A 19,815-nucleotide genomic window follows, 5' to 3' on the forward strand; every position below is an offset into this window, starting at 1 on the left:
CTGTATTACCACATGATGACATCACAAGGTGGAACAGAGTGTTTGTGATCCGACAATAGAAGAACCATTTCTGTACCTAAAACAAAATGAGCAGTGTCATGTTTTAAAGTGACAGTGAAATAATCTGGAAACGAGGAACTAGGGCAACAATGTAGGACCAATCCATTTTAGCACATTTGTATGACGAGATATAGACTACTGATGGTGGCAAGACATTTTAGAAGTAGTAGTAGCAGTAGCAGAAACAGAAGTAGTAGTAGGAGCAGTAGTAGTAGTAGTGGTAGACGTTGTAGTAGGAGTAATAGTAATAAAGTAATAGTAGTAGTACCTCTAGGAGAAGGACTACTGCTTGTGTGTAAATGTTAAGCTGAGCCCATGAGTCTCTGGTTGACTGAACTCACCCAGTCGATCCAGTCCTGTCTCATTGGGTCAGTTCTGTCTCATTGGTCAGTCCTGTCTCATTGGTCAGTCCTGTCTCGTTGATCAGTTCTGTCTCGTTGGTCAGTTCTGTCTCGTTGGGTCAGTTCTGTCTCTTTGGGTCAATCCTGTCTAGGAGCCTCAGCTGCAGTTGTAGCAGGACTGCTGCAGGAGGAAAACATGGACCAACACGAAACACGCAGTTTATACGTCTGGCCACGCCCTCCATCCTACTGCTGCCACTCGGCTCTTTTACACACAAGAGAGACATTACTGCGAAACAGTGACAGAAGAGAATCAGACAGATCCTGGATCAGAATGACACAGAGGCTGCTTAAGAAAGTGCAATTAAATTTTCTGAAGGTGTGGCTTTGGTCAATGACAGAGCTGCTTCAGACCATAGACTACAATAACCTCATCCTCACTCTCCGTGAATGGTCTCATCCACTCTCTTTTCCACACTCAGGTCCTCTGCCACAGGCCTGGGAGCTTGAGGGTTCTGCACAGTAGTTATGCTGTTCCTAGTCCACGAGCTCCACTGATACCTTCACCTTCCAGGCCTTCTCCAGCTCGTCTTTGAGCCCCTTGTATTTCTGTAGTTTCTCATGTTCCTTTTTCCTGATGTTCCCATCAGTTGGTACCACGATGTCCACCACAATGACTTTGCTCTGTTGTTTATCCACCACCACAATGTCCAGTTGGTTCACCATCACCATTCTGTCAATCTGTATATGGAAGTCCCACAGGATCTTGGCTCGATCATTCTCCACTACCTTTGGAGGTGTTTCCCACCTTGACCTTGGGGTCTCTAGTCTACAGTTACAAGTACCTTGGTATCCCACAAGCAAATGGCAACCTTGAAGAGGAAACAAGGAAAGTAGCCACGGCCAAATGGCAGGAACAAGACCGCGGCAATAAACAGCTACACCCTGCCAGTAATCAGATACCCAACAGGAATCATAATATGATCTAAGGAGGAGATACAGACCACAGATGTTAAGACCCAGAAGCTCCTGACCATGCATGGGGGTTCCATCCTAAACCCAGCACAGAGACTGTCCACAAGCCATAAAGAAGGAGGTCGAGGACTAGTGAGTGTGAGAGCCACAGTCCAGGAAGAAGTGCTGGAGGTACCATCATTGGAGTGAAGTGGTTGATATCAAGAAATCCTACCAATGGCTTGAGAGGGCTGGTCTGGAGCAGAGGTACTCATCCTGGCTGCACAGGAGCTGGCCTTGAGCACTAGAACAATAGAGGGCCAGATCTACAACACAAGACAAGACCCAAGGTGTAGACTGTGCAAAGAGGCCCCTGAGACAATCCAGCACATGACTGCAGGGTGTAAGATACTGCAGGCAAACATGGAGCGGCATAACCAAGTGGTGGGCATAGTGTACAGAAACATCTGTGCAGAGTACAGACTGGAGACCCCAACGTCAAGGTGAGAAACACCTCAAAAGGTAGTGGAGAATGATCGAGCCAAGATCCTGTGGCATTTCCAGATACAGACTGACAGAATGGAGAAGGGTCCAACCGGACAGTCAGTTGTCTATATCTTGTCATACAAATGTGCAAAAGTAGATTGGTCCTCCGTTGTTGCCGTACTTCCATGTTTTACTTCTCAGGTTATTTCATGGTAGTGACACGTTAAATCATGACAATTGTACGCCGCAGTAGATGGTGTATTTAATAATTTGTCTTACCTTTACATTATAGCGTACATGTATTTAATCATGTTAAAAAGGGAAAGAGTTAAAGGGACAATATGCAACTTTTCTGATGGAGCGTCTGCCACCTGCTTGTCTCCATGGAGGTGTTCTTGCTTTGCCTGGAATGTTCCACAGTATAGCATTAAACTTTCTATCTTGTATTTTCATCAGTTACAGATATTTCCTCACTATTTCAAAAAAAAAAGTCAAAGGTTCTGATCCAGAAACATCAACAAACACTGCACTGGGACTGTCGCTCTGAACAAACCTACAATGTTTTACAAGTCTGAGGTCAGAGCTCTGAAACCTGAGGTCAAAGGTCAGAGGTCTGAGGCCTGAGGTCAGAGGCCTGAAGTTAGAAGTCAGAGCCCTGAGGTCAGAGATCTGAGGTCTAAGGCCTGAGGTCAGAGATCTGAGGTCTAAGGCTTAAGGTCAGGGGTCTGAGGTCAGAGGCCTGAGGCCTGAAGTCTGAGGCCTGAGGTCAGAGGCCTTCACTGCTCTGATGCTCAGGAGAAAAGCAGACTACAGAGAGTTTCAGACAATCGTTTATTCAAAAATATTACATCTGTACAAGTTTAGACCAGAACAAGTCCTGTTAACTCCAGTTTCCCGTTTAGTCCTGGTTCAGTCCCTTTTTAGTCCTAGTTTAGTCCCGATTTAGTCCTGATTTAGTCCTCATTTAGTCCTGGTTCAGTGTCAGTTTAGTCCTGGTTTAGTCCAAGTTTTGTCCATTTTCAGTCCAGTAGTTGTCACTCTCACTATGAGGAACATTTTGTCACATAAATAAAATAAAAAAAATATTTTTTCTCTGTAAAAACACAAACAATTTTTACAGAGAAAATGAGCTTTGTCCTGAACATTCGACCGTCTCTGACATCAGGTTTTAATTAAAGTAAAGTAATCCCTGTATTTTCTTCTATGGAGTATTAAAGAGGGGGTATTTACTTCTATGGGGTATTAAAGATGAGGTATTTACTTCTCAGGAGTATTAAATTCTTTTACTTCTATTTACTTCTCTGGAGTATTAAAGAGGGGGTATTTACTTTTAACAGTAACACAATACATTTAGATCATCATGTTTCCTCTTATTGTTTTGAAATGCTATATTCGCACAAAACATATTAACATGTTTTACAAGTTTCACTTTTGTTTCTGACGCTCTGAGTCTCCCCTCCCATTGCTCTCTATGTTAAGTCCCTCCCCCTTCAGAGCACTATCACAACACAATCAGCTGCATCCCAGTCATCGAGTCGTACTGCTAACTGTAAGGAGGGTTTGAACAGGGTCCAGGACAGATCCCTAGATTACTCAAACATGCATGAATGACATCTAAAACCCCTAAAGGCATGTTTTTAATGAGAGAACGGTGTCAGAACATGGGACAGAGCTCAAAGAATACCCCCTCTTAGTCCTGGTCTAGATGTGGTTTAGTCCTGATTTAGTCCTGGTTCAGTTCTGGTTCAGTCTTGGTTTAGTCCTGGTTTAGTTCTGGTTCAGTCCTGGTTTAGTCCTGGTTTAGTCTGTTAGAACACAGGGGAAAGCTAAACGAATACCCCCTCTTAGTCCTGGTCTAGACCTGGTTTAGTCTTGGTTTAGTCCTGTTCAGCCCTGGTTTAGACCTGGTTTGGTCCTGGTTTTGACCTGGTTTAGACATGGTTTATTCCTGGTTCAGTTCTGGTTCAGTCCTGGTTTAGTCCTGGTTTAGTCCTGGTTTAGTCCTGGTTTAGTCCTGGTTTAGTCCTGGCTTAGTCCTGGTTTAGTCTGTTAGAACACAGGGGAAAGCTAAAAGAATACCCCCTCTTTAAACTGTTGGTGAGGTGTGGACACTTTTTAGGCTTCGTTTTGGAGATTGAGCTGTTCGATGGGATCTGTCAGTTTGTTTGATTTGTCGCTGTTTCAGATGACATAACATTCTATAGACCAATCATTTAACACAGATGGAGCAGATAAAGTGAGTTTTGTTGATTTGTGTTGTCATCATGGTTAGTGTTGGTGCTGTCATTGCTGCTGTTGTTGTTGCAGTTGTTGTTACTTGTTGTTGTTGTTGCTGTTGCTGTTGTAACACAGTGAGTTCTTGCCGTTAGTCTCTGATAGAAATGATCAGTTTCATTATTTGTGAGTTTATCTTTTGAATATTTCATGGTAAAGTCCAGTGTAATCAAGAGAACTGTGCGTGACCCCTGACCCCATCTGGAGTATGACATCATCACATTCTACAGTCTGAAAAGCACACACTGAGGGAAAGGTTTCATTCTGGAGTGTGGACGGAGACCAAAGACTGTGTAAAGAAGAAGCTGAGTGAGTGTGATGTCACCAGCTCCAACTGAAGCTCATCGAGGCTAGCAGTTATAGCGGCTAATCTGGAGCACAGTTTAATATTTTTAATTCTGACTGCGAGTATCATAGCAAACAAAGAGCCATTCAGAATCCAGGCTTTTGAAGGTAAGGCCCCTTTTCGCCCGCACCACTGGTTTAGCAGAAAGCAGGCGCTTAGCAACACTGTCAGTCATCCATGTTGCTAACACTAGCGGGAGCGATCATTGATTTTGAGACAAAATAGTGAAATAAAAACCCCAGGATCATGTAGAGCGGGTTAATACGAACATTTAAGACCAAAATGATGAGTCTGACAGCAGCAGGTACAGAGAGAGGGGACACAGTTTTTAAATAGAAAGTGAATTGGAGCCAGAGTTGATGGAGCTGGAAGTGCACCCATGATCACTTCCTGTTTGGAACACCGCTGCTAGCAGGTTAGCTCTGTCCATTTATATATACAATCTGTGGTGGAGACAGGAGCGGCTCGTGTGATTGGCTGGTGACATCACGGCCTCTTTTGGTTGGTTCTGTTTTGTGCAGATCAGAGTCTTTTTCTCCTCAGCACAAAGTGTCTGTGTTAAACGACAACTGCACCTGTGACGGAGAGAGGAGGAGGAAAAGGAGGGAGAGGATGGAGAGAAGGACAGAGGGGGAAAAAGAGAAAGCGATTGGAATTTACATCTAATAAGAACCTGGTACGAGTGAGAAGAGGAAGTGTCTGGGGAAAGGGAAGTCTGGTAGTCCCTGCTTAATCCCGGAAACCCGACTCGGGCACTCAAAACCGGGTTCAACTTGGGTCTAAACCAGGACTAAACTAGGTCTAAACCAGGACTAAACCAGGACTAAACTAGGTCTAAACCACAACTCAACCTGAACTAAACCAGGACTAAACCAGGTCTAAACCAGGTCTAAACCAGACTGACCCGCTCCTCCTCGAAGCTGATGAGGCGTTCATCATCGCTGAGCTCTTCAGGGGCGTCGTTGATCAGAGGTGACAGTTCAGTCTGGACCGAGCGAGACTTTAGCAGACTGCGGAGCCACTGCAGAGGAGACTGTCCTCCACCGGGGGGCGCCACCTCCTCCTGCTCCAGATTATCACTCTGCTGCTTTGCAAAGTTCACAAACACCTGAAAAACAACAGGCAAACATCAAATCCTGGTTCAGTCCTGATGTAGTCCTGGTTTAGTTCTGTTTCAGTCCTGTCTCAGTCCTGGTCCTGGTTCAGGACTGACATTGTCCAGGGTGGTCTGGCTCACTGAATACTCCTGGTCTAGTCCTAGTCTAGTCCTGGTTCAGTCCTGGTCTAGTCCAGGTCTAGTCAAGCTCTAGTCCTGGTTGAGGACTTACGTTGTCCAGGGTGGTCTGGCTCACTGAATAGTCCTGGATGCCGAGCAGATCCACAACTCTTTGCATTTTACTGAAAACCTGAGCTAGAGACAAGCGCTCGGACTTCAGCTGGAACTGGACTTTGGTGTGGTGCTGCTCCTGCAACAAGACCAGAACCAAGACCGGATCAGAAGAAGTGATCGGGTCAGAAACAGGACTACAGTAAGACCAGGTCATAACCAGAGCCCAGGTCTGGGTGAGTACCTCACTGGAGTCTAGATATGTTCACTGTTCATCCCAAGGTGGTTTTAATGAAGGCTAAAGAGATTATTGCTATGGTAACGAACAGTAACTAGCAGCCATTTTGTGAAGAATTCAGGCAAACTAAACGAAACTGGACTTTTCATTATAATTCTGTTGTAAATCCTTCAAACTGTTGTATTCAAATTATTCTGTATAAAATATAAACCAGTCCAGAGTTTTTCAGGTTCAGAGTAAGTGTACAGAGTATAGACAGACTATAGACAGAGTATAGACAGAGTATAGACAGAGTATAGACAGAGTATAGACAGAGTATAGACAGAGTATAGACAGAGTATAGACAGAGTATAGACAGAGTATAGACAGAGTGTAGACAGGGTGTAGACAGGGTGTAGACAGAGTATAGACAGAGTATAGACAGAGTATAGACAGAGTGTAGACAGAATATAGACAGAGTATAGACAGAGTATAGACAGGGTGTAGACAGGGTGTCGACAGAGTATAGACACAGTATAGACAGAGTATAGACAGAGTATAGACAGAGTATAGACAGAGTATAGACAGAGTATAGACAGAATATAGACAGAGTATAGACAGAGTATAGACAGGGTGTAGACAGGGTGTAGACAGAGTATAGACAGAGTATAGACACAGTATAGACAGAGTATAGACAGAGTATAGACAGGGTATAGACAGAGCCCAAAACTGCAGAACCCGTCAGACCAACCTGTGCACTGCCTGGATTGATAACAAGAAAGCCTACGACTCAGTGCCACACACATGGATCATTGAATGCCTGGAGCTGGACAACATCAACGGGACTCTAAGAGCCTTCATTGCAAACTCGATGAAGTTGTGGAAAACCACCCTTGAGGCCAATGACAAGCCACTTACACAAGTGACCATCAAATGTGGCATGTATATATATATACACAGTACATAGTGTTTTGACCTTGAGCAGCGCCTCGGGGAAGTTCCTGCTGAAGAACCGAACCACTTCTTTCACATTGGAGCTGGATTTGGTCCTGACTGTGATCATGTACCCGTCTCCAAACCTGCACAGAGAACAGGGTTTAGACCGGGTCTGGACCAGGACTAAACCAGGACTTTACCTGTTCTTGAGGTGCTGAATGCTGCCGAGACACTTGAGGCGTCCGTTGACCATGATGCCAAGCCGTGTACAGAGGGCCTCACACTCCTCCATACTGAACACACAAACACATGTGTACTACATGTACTACGCACATGTACTAGGTACTACACACATAGTAGCCATACAGGTGTCACATATCTCACTCATGTGACATCAGGTGTCACTTGTCTCACCTGTGTGACGTCAGCACCACTGAGCGTCCCGTTTTGATGATGTCGAGGATGAGGTTCCAGAGAAACCTGCGAGCTTTAGGATCCATCCCAGAGGTGGGCTCGTCCTGACACAAAGAGAGAGCGAGATATTACGGAACATTTCAGACAAATGCATGTGTGAGTCTGTGTGTTTGCGTGTGTGTTTGCGTGTGTGTATGTGTGTCGGGGGGTGTGTGTGTATGTGTGTTTGTGTGTATGTGTGTGTGAGTGGGACTGTTCTCACAAGGAAGATGAGGGGAGGAAAGCCGATGAGGGCGATGGCGGTGGACAGTTTGCGTTTGTTGCCGCCGCTGTAGGTCGCCGCTGGCTCGTCTGCATATTTACACAGATCCAGCTTCTCCAGAGCCCACTGCACCACCTGCAGGACGCAACCGGAACTGATCAGGCGTTTCCATAGCAATAAGGTTGAATATCCTACCATGTTTATCCAACCACAACCTGTCCCCAACTACAGAAAGGAAGGACATCTGACACACAGGGAGGACATCTGACACACAGGGAGGACATCTGACACACAGGGAGGACATCTGACACACAGGGAGGACATCTGACACACAGGGAGGACATCTGACACACAGGGAGGACATCTGACACACAGGGACACAGGAGGGAGGGCACTGACCCTGGCCTGGTCGCTCCATGGCGCCCCCCTCAGGCGTGTGTAGAGCTGCAGATGCTCTCGGGCTGTGAGGTCGTCAAACAAAGCATCAAACTGAGGACAGTATCCTACAGTGAGCTGCACCTTCAACAGCTCCCTCAGCACACTGCACAGAGACCGGGTTAGACCGGGTTAGACCGGGTTAGACCGGGTTAGACCGGGTTAGACTGGGTTAGACAAGGTTTAGACCAGGAGACGGGTTTAGACCAGGTTAGACTGGGTTTAGACTGAGTTTAGATCCAGTCCCATCCTGATCTCATCCTGATCAAGACTGGTTCCTGCTATAGTACTTGTCTAAAGGTGGTCTAGTCATAGTCTAGTCCTGATCCAGTCCTGGTCCAGTCCCGGTCCAGACCTGGTCTAGTCCTAGTCCAGTCCCGGTCCAGACCCGGTCTAGTCCTGGTCCAGTCCTAGTCTTTGTCCAGACCTGTTTCCGCAGATGTAGGCCTCTCCTCCGCTCGTGCTCTCGTCTCCCGTCAGCATTTTGAAGGTAGACGTTTTTCCGGCTCCATTCACTCCCAAAAGTCCGAAGCATTCCCCCGGACGAACACCGAGGCACAGGCGGTCCACAGCTAGGATCCGGCCCATTTTACGGGACTTATACACCTGCAACAAGACCAGAACTGAACCAGGACTGGTCCAGTACTGAGCTGGGACTGAACTAGGACTGAACCAGGACTGGAACAGGATTGGACCAGGACTTGTGTTTCTGTTGTTTTAATCTGTGACTCTGTGGATCTTTATGTTACAATTTGTACATTTTAAATCACAATATAAATAAGCGTTAGCAGCAGGTTTGATTGACAGCGTTGCTTAGCACCTGCTCCATGCTAAATCTGCGGTGCGGGCGAGAAGGGGCGTTACCTTCAACAGCCTCACTTCAGATTGGCTCTTCGGTTGCTATGATACTCCAGATTAGCTGCTATAATTGCTAGCCTCACATTTTTTACAGTTAAACCAGACGTATTCTAAATGTGCTTATGTCATGTGACCTCTGACCTTGATGTCATGTGACCTCTGACCTTGGTAAGGTTCTGTATCTTCAGAACGTCTTGGTCGGCGTCTCCTCTGAGCACCCTCCTCCTCTCACATGCAACATCTTCATCATCATCGTCTATGGGCTGAACGACCACAGGAACACGCCTGGAAGAGAGAAGAGGAGGAGGAGGAGAGACCAGAGGAGAGGGGGAGGAGAGGAGAAAGCGAGGGGGGAGAGGAGGAGAGACAGGGGAGAGGAGGAGGAGGAAGAGAGGAGTAGGACAGGAGGAGGAAGAGAGGACGAGAGACCAGAGGACAGGAGGAGAGGCGGAGAGGGGGATAGGAGGAGAGGAAGGTTAGATAGTGCAAAGGAGAAGAGGATGCAAAGGACGGGCAGATGATGCAGATAATGCAGGTGATGCAGAGGAGGAGCTGAGGAGGAGCTGAGAATGCAGATGAGGAGCAGAGGAGGAAAAGAGGATGCAGAGGAGGAGAAGAGGAGGAGCTGAGGATGCAGAGGAGGAGATGAGAATGCAAAGGAGGAGCAGAGGAGTCTTACGGAGGTTTGCGGAGGAAGTTGTATTGACAGAGGAGGGTGATGAAGAACCCCACGAAACCTTCGATCGTCATGGCAACGAGCCCCCGTGTCACAATGTCCCACTGGAACGGAGACTTGACCTTATCAAACTGACCTGAGCGAGGACGAGACAAGGAGAGGGGGAGGTGGAGAGGAGGAGGTGGAGAGGAGTAGAGAAGAGTGAGAGATAGAGGGAAGTGAGAGGGAGAGAGGAATTAGCCCTGCTTTAGTTCTGGTCTTGGTCTAGTCCTGGTCCAGTCCTGGTCGTGGTCTAGTCCTGGTCCGGTCCTGGTCCAGGTCTAGTACCAATCTTGGCGTAGTACTCGTTCAGGTACTCGTTGTAGGCCATCTCCATGAGGCCGTGGCCCAGGTTGTAGTTTGGGAAGATCAGGAAGCAGGACTTGAGGTAAGAGTTGACCCTCTTCAGGTCCTGCACACAGACACATGGACTCAGCTCGCCCCTCCACAGACCTGACCCAGAACTTCACCTGGGACTCTCTCATGGTGAGTACAAGACAGAACACTGCTTTGAGACCTGGAGTTGTGTTTTGTTTCATTCACACATGTTTAACACACAAACCCTACATATTTAGGCGTCTGAGTTCTTCTCTTAGACTGAAAACACTCCGTTCCACCTTGTGATGTCATCATGTGGTAATACCTTGTCGTGTTCAAACAGTTGCAGGAGGAAGGTGGCGACGGTGGCGGTGATGCCGATGAAGAGGTTGATGACGATAAGGAAGACGTAAGCCGTGCTCGGGACCTCGAACCAGAACGACGCCGGGTACATGATCGGAGTGATGGACCAGCTACAGAACAGACACAAGTACAAGTACTTTACAACAGAGACTCTGCAGCATTGAGTGTGATGCTAACTGGAGGCACTGCTCTGTCTGACTACAACAGGTGAGTTGATCTGTGCTGTTAAACAAGTCGCTCTCAAAAAACATTACAGTCACAAGCTAGCTAGCATTAGCATTAGCCAACAGTTTTTCAGTTAGTCACTCTCACACATTAACAAATCCTGCCCAAAAATTTTTAAGATCGTCTGGAAACTAAAGAGCTCAAGTTTAAGAGTTTTATTTTCAACAAGAAGGTGAGAGCGACGAACTGAAAAACTGTTAGCTAATGCTAGCTAGCTTGTGACTGCAATGTTATTTGAGAGGGACTTGTTTAACAACACAAATCCGCTCACCTGTTGTTCAGATAAGCCAAATTCTTTATGGCCAGATTGTGCTAAAATATGTTTTAAAAGACAGAGCAGTGCTTAGAGTTAGCATCACGGCCTGGGAAATGCTAATGAAATCGGCTGCAGACTGTCGGTAGTTCTGTAGAGTCTGACCCGTAGAGCAGGAACAGCGCGAGCACGGCAGGGAAGTTGGTGTGGGAAGTGTAGGCCGGGAGGTCGAACACGAACAGGATGAACACACAGCAAGTGGCAGGGACCAGGTAGTTCAACTGTAAAGAGAGACAGGGTCAGTGCTCCTGTGTGCTCCTGTGTGCTCCTGTGTGCTCCTGTGTGCTCCTGTGTGCTCCTGTGTGCTCCTGTGTGCTCCTGTGTGCTCCTGTGTGCTCCTGCCTGCTCCTGCCTGCTCGTGTCTGCTCCTGTGTGCTCCTGTGTGCTCCTGTGTGCTCCTGCCTGCTCCTGCCTGCTCGTGTCTGCTTCCGTCTGCTCCTGTCTGCTTGTGTCTGCTCCTGTGTGCTCCTGCCTGCTCCTGTTTCCTCCTGTGTGCTCCTGCCTGCTCCTGTCTGCTCCTGTGTGCTCCTGTCTGCTCCTGTCTGCTCCTGCCTGCTCCTGCCTGCTCCTGTCTGCTCCCGTCTGCTCCCGTCTGCTCCTGTCTGCTCACCATGTCCCACACGTAGTTGGAGAGCCAGTAGATGACGGGATCGCAGCCGCTGACAAACTGCAGGTGTTTGGCTTTGGAGGATTTCTCAGAGACAAGGAAAACGACGAAGGAGGCGGGGACGAAGGACATGGCCACGATGATGAAGATGGCAATGACCACGTCTGTGCCCTGCAGCCTTGGAACAACACGAGAACAAAACAGTTTAAATACATGCACGCCGCAGGAGTGACGGCGGTGGCAGTGACGTCACTTACAGGTAGTCCAGTGACAGACTGGCGCTGGTCCGGTTCATCGGATGGTTCGTCAGAGTGATGCCTTTGAACAAAAGACAAACAGATGTGAGCTCACAGGCGACACGTTTCATGACAGAGACCCCTGGTGGTGGGTGTGCGTCATGAAGCCATTAAACGAACGGGAGGGTCTTGCTGCTTAGAGCGCACTTGAGTTGGACTAGTGGCCACTCATTGGTACTACAACGAAAAAATCCCTCCTGCCCAGAAAGGATTGTTCTAATAGAGCGCAATGTAATCATAAACTACTCGTGTTCAGCTGACAGGGACTGACAGGGACTGACAGGGACCGACAGGGGCTGACAGGGGCTGACAGGGGCTGACAGGGGCTGACGGGGACCGACGGGGACCGACAGGGACCGACAGGGCACCTACAGCTTTCACACAGGTTTTATCTATTTTCAGATCATAAACTTTTTTCCAGCTCTTGTCTTAAAAACAGCTTTATAATCGTAATCGTAATTGTAATCCGCTCGAGCTACTCTTGCTCTGATTGGTGAGAGAGGTCCTTGCGCACACCCGTGTGCATTCGCTAGCCACTAAAAACTAATGTAGAGACATGTGCCATTGAGCTCGGCCTGTTCACTTGAATGGGCAGGGCTTGTTGCGGTTGTGGTGGCGGGGGCGGGCCTACCGTAGGCGGCCGGGTTGCCTCTGGACGGCGGCAGGTTTGCCCTGAGGATGGCGTTGTTGAGCACGTTCAGATATGTAGGCATGCTGTGGTAGCCTTTGTTATTGTACAGCACCTGCAGAGACACAGAGACACACACAAACACACACACGGAGACACACAAAAACACACAGAGACACAGACAGACACACACACAGACAAAGACATACAGAGACGCACACACAGACACACACGTTTGATTTCTGTGTTTTGTGGAGACATTCCATTGACTTTCATTGACTTCCTGGAGACTGATCCTAAACTTAACCTAAACCCTAATCTTAACCTGTTTGAACCCAGGTCTGAACTTTAAACTGTGTTGGGAAATACCCCCCACACAAACAGGAGCCAGTGCAAAGACTGAAGAAGATATTTCTAACTCAAGGGAAAGTGAAATTAAAATTTCTGAGAGAAAATATAAAACTGAACTTGGAAAAACTGGAGATCTGAATCTTCAAGCTGATAAAAACTGATTTAGTTCAAAGCAGAAAACTGAGTTTGTGTCCAACTCCAACCCAGCAGGGGGCGTACCTGAGCCGCTCGTCTCACCGCGATCTTCCGGACCATCGGAGGAACTCTGGATCCAAACGAGGCCGGAACCGACTTCTGAATGTTCCCAACAGTCAGACCCCCGTATCTGAGAGGCAGGGTTTAGTATGAGAGAAAACCAGGACTAAACCAGGACTAAACCAGGACTAAACCAGGACTAAACCAGGACTGAACCAGGACTAAACCAGGACTAAACCAGGGCTAAACCAGGGCTGAACCAGGGCTGAACCAGAGCTGAACCAGGACTGAACTAGGACTGAACCAGGACTAAACCAGGACTAAACCAGGACTAAACCAGAACTAAACCAGGACTAAACCAGGACGAACCAGGACTGAACCAGGACTAAACCAGAACTAAACCAGGACTAAACCAGGACTAAACCAGGACTGAACCAGGACTAAACCAGGACTGCAAAAGGACTAAACCAGGACTGAACCAGGACTGAACCAGGACTGAACCAGGAGTAAACCAGGACTAAACCAGGACTGAACCAGGACTAAACCAGGACTGAACCAGGACTAAAACAGGACTAAACTAGGACTGAACCAGGACTGAACCAGGACTAAACCAGGACTGCAAAAGGACTAAACCAGGACTGAACCAGGACTAAACCAGGACTAAACTAGGACTGAACCAGGACTAAACCAGGACTAAACCAGGACTAAACTATGACTGAACCAGGCCTAAACCAGGACTAAACCAGAACTGAACAGGACTGAACCAGGACTAAACCAGAACTAAATCAGGACTAAACCAGGTCTAAACCAGGACTAACCCCCTCGTAGGCCTGCTTGCTTGTGTGTCTGACCTGTGCAGTCTCAGCCGGTCAGACGTATAAAGCAGATACTCGGACACGTTCCTCCCAGTGATGTCCACCAGGATGTCGCCCGTCACCACTTTGGCCAGGGGCGGATGCCCTCCCACGCCGCTGGGGCAGGAGAAGCCTGTGCCCGTCATCGAACAAACACAGCGAACTGGCTCATGTACTGAGAGAGGCAGCGCCGGCACAGAGGTCACTGAGAGAGAGACAGAGACACAGGTCTACACCAGGACTGAACCGGGTCTAAACTGGGACTGAACCGCGACTAAATCAGGACTAAATCGGGACAAAACCAGGATTAAACCAGGACTAAACCAGGACTGAACCAGGACTAAAGCAGGAGTGAAGCAGGTCTAAACAAGGACTAAATTAGAACTAAAGCAGGACATCTGAAACAGTACATTTTAATGGACAAGGTTCTGAATGTAAAAATATCAGATGTGGAGTTCCACAAGGGTCTGTTCTGGGTCCATTTTTATTTTGTGTGAATCTTCGAAAAGCCTGCAATTTGTGAACTTTGATAATGTATTTTCACTCGGGAGGTAGTCAGCACACAGATTTTAATCTTGGTATTTTTAACAAAGAAAAGCAGGACTAAGCCAGAACCTAACGAGGACTAAAACAGGTCTGACCATGAACGGTGGTGGGCGGAGCCACGGTGAAGTTCCAGAGTGAGTCGTCAAATCGTGGGTCGGGGTCAGAGGGCGCGGGGGAGGGAGGGGGCGGGACAAAGTTTGAAAGCGGTGCACCAGGAGTGAGAGAGTCCAAACACATGCGATCGAAGCATTGAACGGCCGCCGCCTTAAAACTCGGCAGAGATGGCGACAGGGACAGCGACAAGGACAGAGACAGGGCCAGAGCATCCAGGGTGCCGTTGTGTGGCGCCCGCAGCACGCACGTCGCACCCACCCCCGACGGCAGGCGCAGCGTGTGCACGATCGCTGCAGGACTAGCGTCAGGTGACTGGGAGCTCCTACAACACACAGGGACTCATCACACAAGAGACACGGGACTGTATGACAAATATCACATGAGAAATATACAGTATTTTGAAAAGACAGCTCAATGTGTTTTACAATCCACACTATCAACTAGGGGCAGAATCAGGAGGTTCATTAGTATCATTAGGTTCACTTTGGAGGAGATTGGCCCAGGCCACAAGTGTCTCTGCTGTCTAAAGTGAACCGCCCCGTTTGAGGGTCTGACCAGGGAGGGTACTGGCTCAAAAAGTGTATGACCCTGGAGGGTATTAGCTCCTGGTATGGCTCCACATGTGGTTGGACCAAACAGATGATTTGATGAGAGATAACGCAGTACGACGATAACAACTCAGGAGAAATATGACCAAAACAGATATAAACATAAAATAATAATCTCTCATCAAACGGGAACTTGTTTTAAAATGCTGTATTTCAAGTGATGGGAACTTGTATGTTAAGCCGATATTCTCCGCAAAACAAAGCTAGCGCACAGCTAACAGCTGTTTCCTGTTTATGGATTAACAGCACTCAAATATAAAGTGATATTTTCAGGTCATAAAATATCTGACTTGAGTCAAACTTTTTAAGAGACGGTAAAAACAACAAGAAGTGAAATAAATGCATTAGCTTTAGCATAAGCTTTAACTTTAGCTTTAGCATTAGCTTTAGCCTAATCTCACAGCACCACAAACTTAATTCGTAAACATGTTTTTGTGAGATCAGGCCTCGTGATTAAAAGTATAATTCAGATACAATTTAGATTTCATTTATTAATAAAACATGTTCTGTTTGGGTGATGTCAGTGTCTCACGGAGCAGATCCCGGCCCCTGGACCTAGCGGAGGGAGCCGCGCCACAGACCCGCTCCACAGAAATGCCCCAAGGCCCTGAGGGAGCTGTGCCAGTGGAAGAGAGGCGTACCTGTACTGGGGACGGTCCTCGTTGGCAAAGGGGATGAAGTTTCCTCGGGGCTGGGTGTAGTTGTGATACTGAGAGGGAGACAGGACCAAAGGTGGCAGGTCTCCTACAGCAAAGGAAGAGAAGCAGGACAAGTTTACACACACTATATGACAAGACTCACACGCTTTTTTCCTCACTGATGTGAAATCAGACAAAAATTTTCCTGTTTTAGGTCAATTAGGATTATCAAAATGATTATGTTTGCTAAATGGCACAATAATGAGAGAAGGAATATTTAGACAATTTTTCATGACTTTCTTCAAAGTCAGAAGTTTACATGCATTTCATTAGTATTTGGTCGCATTGCCTTTATACTGCATGACTTGGGTCAAATATTGGAACTCCTTCCACAAGCTTCTGACAATAGTTTTGGCCCATTTGGCCCATCCTGGCAGAACTGGTGTAACTGAGCCAAGTTTGTAGGCCGCCTTACTCGCACATGCCTCCTACTCATACATTTTCAATAGGATTGAGATCAGGGCTTTGTGATGGCCACACTGACTTTGTTATCCTCCATTTGGAAGACCCAATTATGCCCAAGCTTTAGCTCAGTAATAAGTAATAATAATGATGTGCAGTATTAATATTGATCGTGTAGTTGTAGTTGTAGTACTATATTTGACAGTTCTGTTACCGATGCGGGGCACGGACAGGGCGACGGTCATGGCGACGCAGACGAAGCAGGCGGGCAGCAGGATCTGAGAGAACAGCAGTTTGGTGTTTCGTTTGGCGCAGTGAAACCGCTTCACCATCAAACCATGAAACTGTGCCACCTTCAGGCTCCACCCCTCCAGCCTGTACCGCCCCCGCCCTTCCGGCAGGCCACTCTCTTCCTGCTCCGCGGGCTCATCAGCGTCCCCTGTGGGCCACAGCGAACACAGCAGAGTCAGCACCACAGAACCCTGTACACTCTAGTGTAAGGTGGTATTAGTTTATTATTATATGATTCTGTCATATTTACAGTTCAGAATCATCTTTTATGGCAAGGCAAGGCAAGTTTATTTGTACAGCACAATTCGTACACAAAGTAATTCGAAGTGCTTTACAGAATAAGAAGGACTTTAAAATCACACAAATCAAAACATAAATAATCACAAATAATCATCATAAAATTACCATTAAAATAGAAGAGTGCAGAATAAAAACCTTTCGGTCGTATGCACAGATAAACAGAACTGTTTTGAGCCTGGATTTAAACATTGTCAAAGTAGAGGTCTGTCCCACATCTTCAGGAAGAATGTTTCAGGTTTTAGCTGCAGAAAACTGAAACGCTGATTCTCCATGTTTAGTCCTGACTCTGGGCACCAGCAGGAGGCCGGTCCCTTTATAATTTTATAATGACCTCACAAGGTGTAACAGAGTGTGCAGAGGGAGACAGAATGAAATTCCAGGTGCGTTTTTGATTTGGAGGTAAAAACACAAACAGACATACATGTTAAGGAGCCGTACCTCTGAGGCTCACGTCGGACTCGTTCCCGGTGTCAAACAGTGGCGAATATTCTCCATAAAACTCAGAGTACAGCCCGCCCTCATCACCCCGAACAGACCCCACAGAGCCTGCCGACCCCGCCGAACTCGCTGACCCCACAGACGCCCGGCCGCGGCTGGGCCCGGGGCTCTGCAGTTCCTGGCTCTCCTCCACCGGGGGGCGCTCTGAGGGGCCAGTGGCTGCAGAGCCCGGAGGCGACCTGCAGGGGGAGCCCTTCACATCTGCACAAACACAAAGCACTGCTCAAGAAAACAGCCGTTACTCTGATCAACAACAAGTGAGAGACTGAGGAAGGAAAGACTCAGGTCAGACTGAAGTGAGGACAGAGAGAGAGAGAGGGAGAGTACCCATATCGCTGTCCTCCACAGACAGGTCCTCCTCAGACACCTTCAGGAAGACCTCTTCCAGTGTGGTGTCCATCAGACCAAAGCTTGTGAGAGCCAAGCTGTGAAGACTGCTCTCCAGAGCCTGAGAGGGAAAAGACAGGAGGAGAGAGAGAGAGAGAGAGAGAGACAGGAAAGAGAGAGAAAGAGAGAGATTGGGAGAGGAGAGAGACAGGAGGGGGGGAGACAGTAGGAGGAGGAAAGAGAGGAGAGGCAGAGGAGGGGAGAGAGGTTAGAGAGGCAGAGGAGGAGAAAGAGAGAAACAGGAAAAAGAGAGAGAGAGAGAGATTGGGGAAGGAGAGAGACAGGAGGGGGAGACAGTAGGAAGAGGAGGAAAGAGAGGAGAGAGGCAGAGGAGGAGAGAGAGGTGAGAGAGGCGGAGGAGGAGAGAGAGGGAGAGAGACATGAGAGAGGTGGAGGAAATGAGAGGGGGAGAACAGAGAGACAGGAGAGAGGGGGGAGACAGTAGGAGGAGGAAAGAGAGGCAGAGGAGGGAGGAGAGAGAGGAGAGAGGGAGAGGAGAAGAGCGAGAGATAGGGGCAGGAGGAGAGACAGAAGCAGGAGAGAGAGAGACAGGAGAGTGAGGGACGGGGGGGGTTCGTAGAGAGAGAGAGAGAGATGTGTCAGATGTTTTTCAGATGTTGTCCCATAGCGCTGATTTCATCTCTCTTTTGCAGTTCCTTGTCTAACCTGAAAGAGGCGCTCAAAGCCGCCTTTCCTTGCGGCATCCGACGGCAGGATGTAGGACAGCTCCGTGTTGGAGTCGGACACGAGGAGACAGGACGGGACGAACTGACGCACAAACTGAGAGACTCTGGGCTCTGAGCAGAGAGAAGGCGGGGACAAAGGGGAGGGAGGGGCTAAGAGAGAGGGAGGGGCCGTGGGGGAGGGAGGGGGCTGACCCGAACCTGAGGGGAGGCAAAACAGGGTCATTCCCATGGACTGTACATAGACAAACAGGAAGTGATCATGGGCGTGATGAGACAATCAGGAGTGAGGCTGTTGAAGGTACATGCCTCCTCCTACTGCTAGTTTAGCAACGCTTCAATTAAACCTGCTGGACACAGTAGTGAAATAAAAACCCCAGGATCCTGTAGAGGGTTAATACAAACATTCACGACCAAAATGACGAGTCTGACAGCAGCAGTTACAGAGAGAGGGGACATAGTTTTTACAGAGAAAGTGAATTGGAGCCAGAGTCCGTGTACCCTGTCTCCCCCATCACCTCCCTCTCCCCAGTCTTACCCCTCCGACTCGCCTCACCCGTCTCCCCCGTGTCGTTCTGCCTCTTGACCAGCATGAGCTTGTATCCATCTCTGTAGGTGCTCACCTGTCTCCCTGTCTCCCCAATCTCACCCCTCTGGCCCGTCTCACCTGTCTCCCCCGTGTCGCTCTGCCTCTTGACCAGCGTGAGCTTGTATCCGTCTCCGTAGGTGCTCTTGAGGAACAGCGGTGACCCGCAGCACTGCAGACGCCCATGAGAGATGATGGCAATTCTGTCTCCAAGAAGATCTGCCTCATCCATGTGATGAGTGGAGAGAAGGATAGTCCGGCCTGGACAGAGAGAACCGGAACTAAACCAGGTCTGAACCAGCTCTAAACCAGGTCTGAACCTAGTCTGAACCAGGTCTGAACCAGGTCTGAACCAGGTCTGAACCAGGACTGAACCAGGACTGAACCAGGTCTAAACCACCACTGAACCAGACCTGAATCAGACCTGAACCAGGTCTGAACCAGGTCTGAGCCAGGTCTGAACCACAACTGGACCAGATCTGAACCAAGTTTAAACCAGGACTGAATCAGGACTGAACCAGGACTAAACCTCGCCGCACGCTGGTGGTCTAAACCCGGTCTAAATCCGGGCTAAACCCGGTCTAAACCCGGTTGTACCCTGGTCTAACCCTGGTCAAACCTGGTTTAACTCCAGTCTGATGCCAGCCCTAAACTCGCTCTTTTCTCGGTTTCTCCCCTGTCTCAACCTGATCTTACCCTGCTTGTACTTGAGGATGAGGTCCCAGATGGCCCTCCTGGCATAGGGGTCCACTCCGGCCGTGGGCTCGTCCAGGATCACGGCTCTGGAGCCGCCCACAAACGCAATGGCCACAGACAGCTTCCTCTTCATCCCCCCTGAGAGAGTCTGCACCAGGCTGTGACGCTTGTGAGACAGGCCCAAATCTACGATCATCCTGAAGAGACCAGAACAGAAGATGAACATGGGGA

The 19,815-nt window shown here is 48.4% G+C and overlaps 1 protein-coding gene across 1 annotated transcript in view; it reads right to left on the reverse strand.

The window, feature by feature from the left end:
* Window positions 1-3,403: 3,403 nt before the first annotated feature.
* abca2 (ATP-binding cassette, sub-family A (ABC1), member 2) overlaps window positions 3,404-19,815 on the reverse strand; it is a 49,131-nt gene continuing 32,719 nt past the window's right edge. The window contains exons 24-50 of the mRNA XM_055224490.1: window positions 19,585-19,781; window positions 18,970-19,149; window positions 18,286-18,503; window positions 17,560-17,680; window positions 17,173-17,433; window positions 16,358-16,582; window positions 15,685-15,787; window positions 14,417-14,757; window positions 13,773-13,980; window positions 12,946-13,051; window positions 12,379-12,490; window positions 11,709-11,769; window positions 11,455-11,629; window positions 10,950-11,065; window positions 10,269-10,416; window positions 9,914-10,037; window positions 9,590-9,722; window positions 9,075-9,195; window positions 8,480-8,658; window positions 8,017-8,158; window positions 7,618-7,752; window positions 7,356-7,459; window positions 7,142-7,234; window positions 6,982-7,084; window positions 5,790-5,927; window positions 5,366-5,569; window positions 3,404-5,036 (exon numbers count right to left, since the gene is read on the reverse strand). Coding sequence (XP_055080465.1) covers window positions 5,001-5,036; window positions 5,366-5,569; window positions 5,790-5,927; window positions 6,982-7,084; window positions 7,142-7,234; window positions 7,356-7,459; window positions 7,618-7,752; window positions 8,017-8,158; window positions 8,480-8,658; window positions 9,075-9,195; window positions 9,590-9,722; window positions 9,914-10,037; window positions 10,269-10,416; window positions 10,950-11,065; window positions 11,455-11,629; window positions 11,709-11,769; window positions 12,379-12,490; window positions 12,946-13,051; window positions 13,773-13,980; window positions 14,417-14,757; window positions 15,685-15,787; window positions 16,358-16,582; window positions 17,173-17,433; window positions 17,560-17,680; window positions 18,286-18,503; window positions 18,970-19,149; window positions 19,585-19,781 — 4,084 coding nt within the window. The 3' untranslated portion in view covers window positions 3,404-5,000. The remainder of the gene's footprint in view (window positions 5,037-5,365; window positions 5,570-5,789; window positions 5,928-6,981; window positions 7,085-7,141; window positions 7,235-7,355; window positions 7,460-7,617; window positions 7,753-8,016; window positions 8,159-8,479; window positions 8,659-9,074; window positions 9,196-9,589; window positions 9,723-9,913; window positions 10,038-10,268; window positions 10,417-10,949; window positions 11,066-11,454; window positions 11,630-11,708; window positions 11,770-12,378; window positions 12,491-12,945; window positions 13,052-13,772; window positions 13,981-14,416; window positions 14,758-15,684; window positions 15,788-16,357; window positions 16,583-17,172; window positions 17,434-17,559; window positions 17,681-18,285; window positions 18,504-18,969; window positions 19,150-19,584; window positions 19,782-19,815) is intronic.

The sequence above is a fragment of the Periophthalmus magnuspinnatus genome, chromosome 9 (genome assembly GCF_009829125.3).
Source record: "Periophthalmus magnuspinnatus isolate fPerMag1 chromosome 9, fPerMag1.2.pri, whole genome shotgun sequence".
In the NCBI taxonomy this organism is placed as follows: domain Eukaryota; kingdom Metazoa; phylum Chordata; class Actinopteri; order Gobiiformes; family Gobiidae; genus Periophthalmus; species Periophthalmus magnuspinnatus.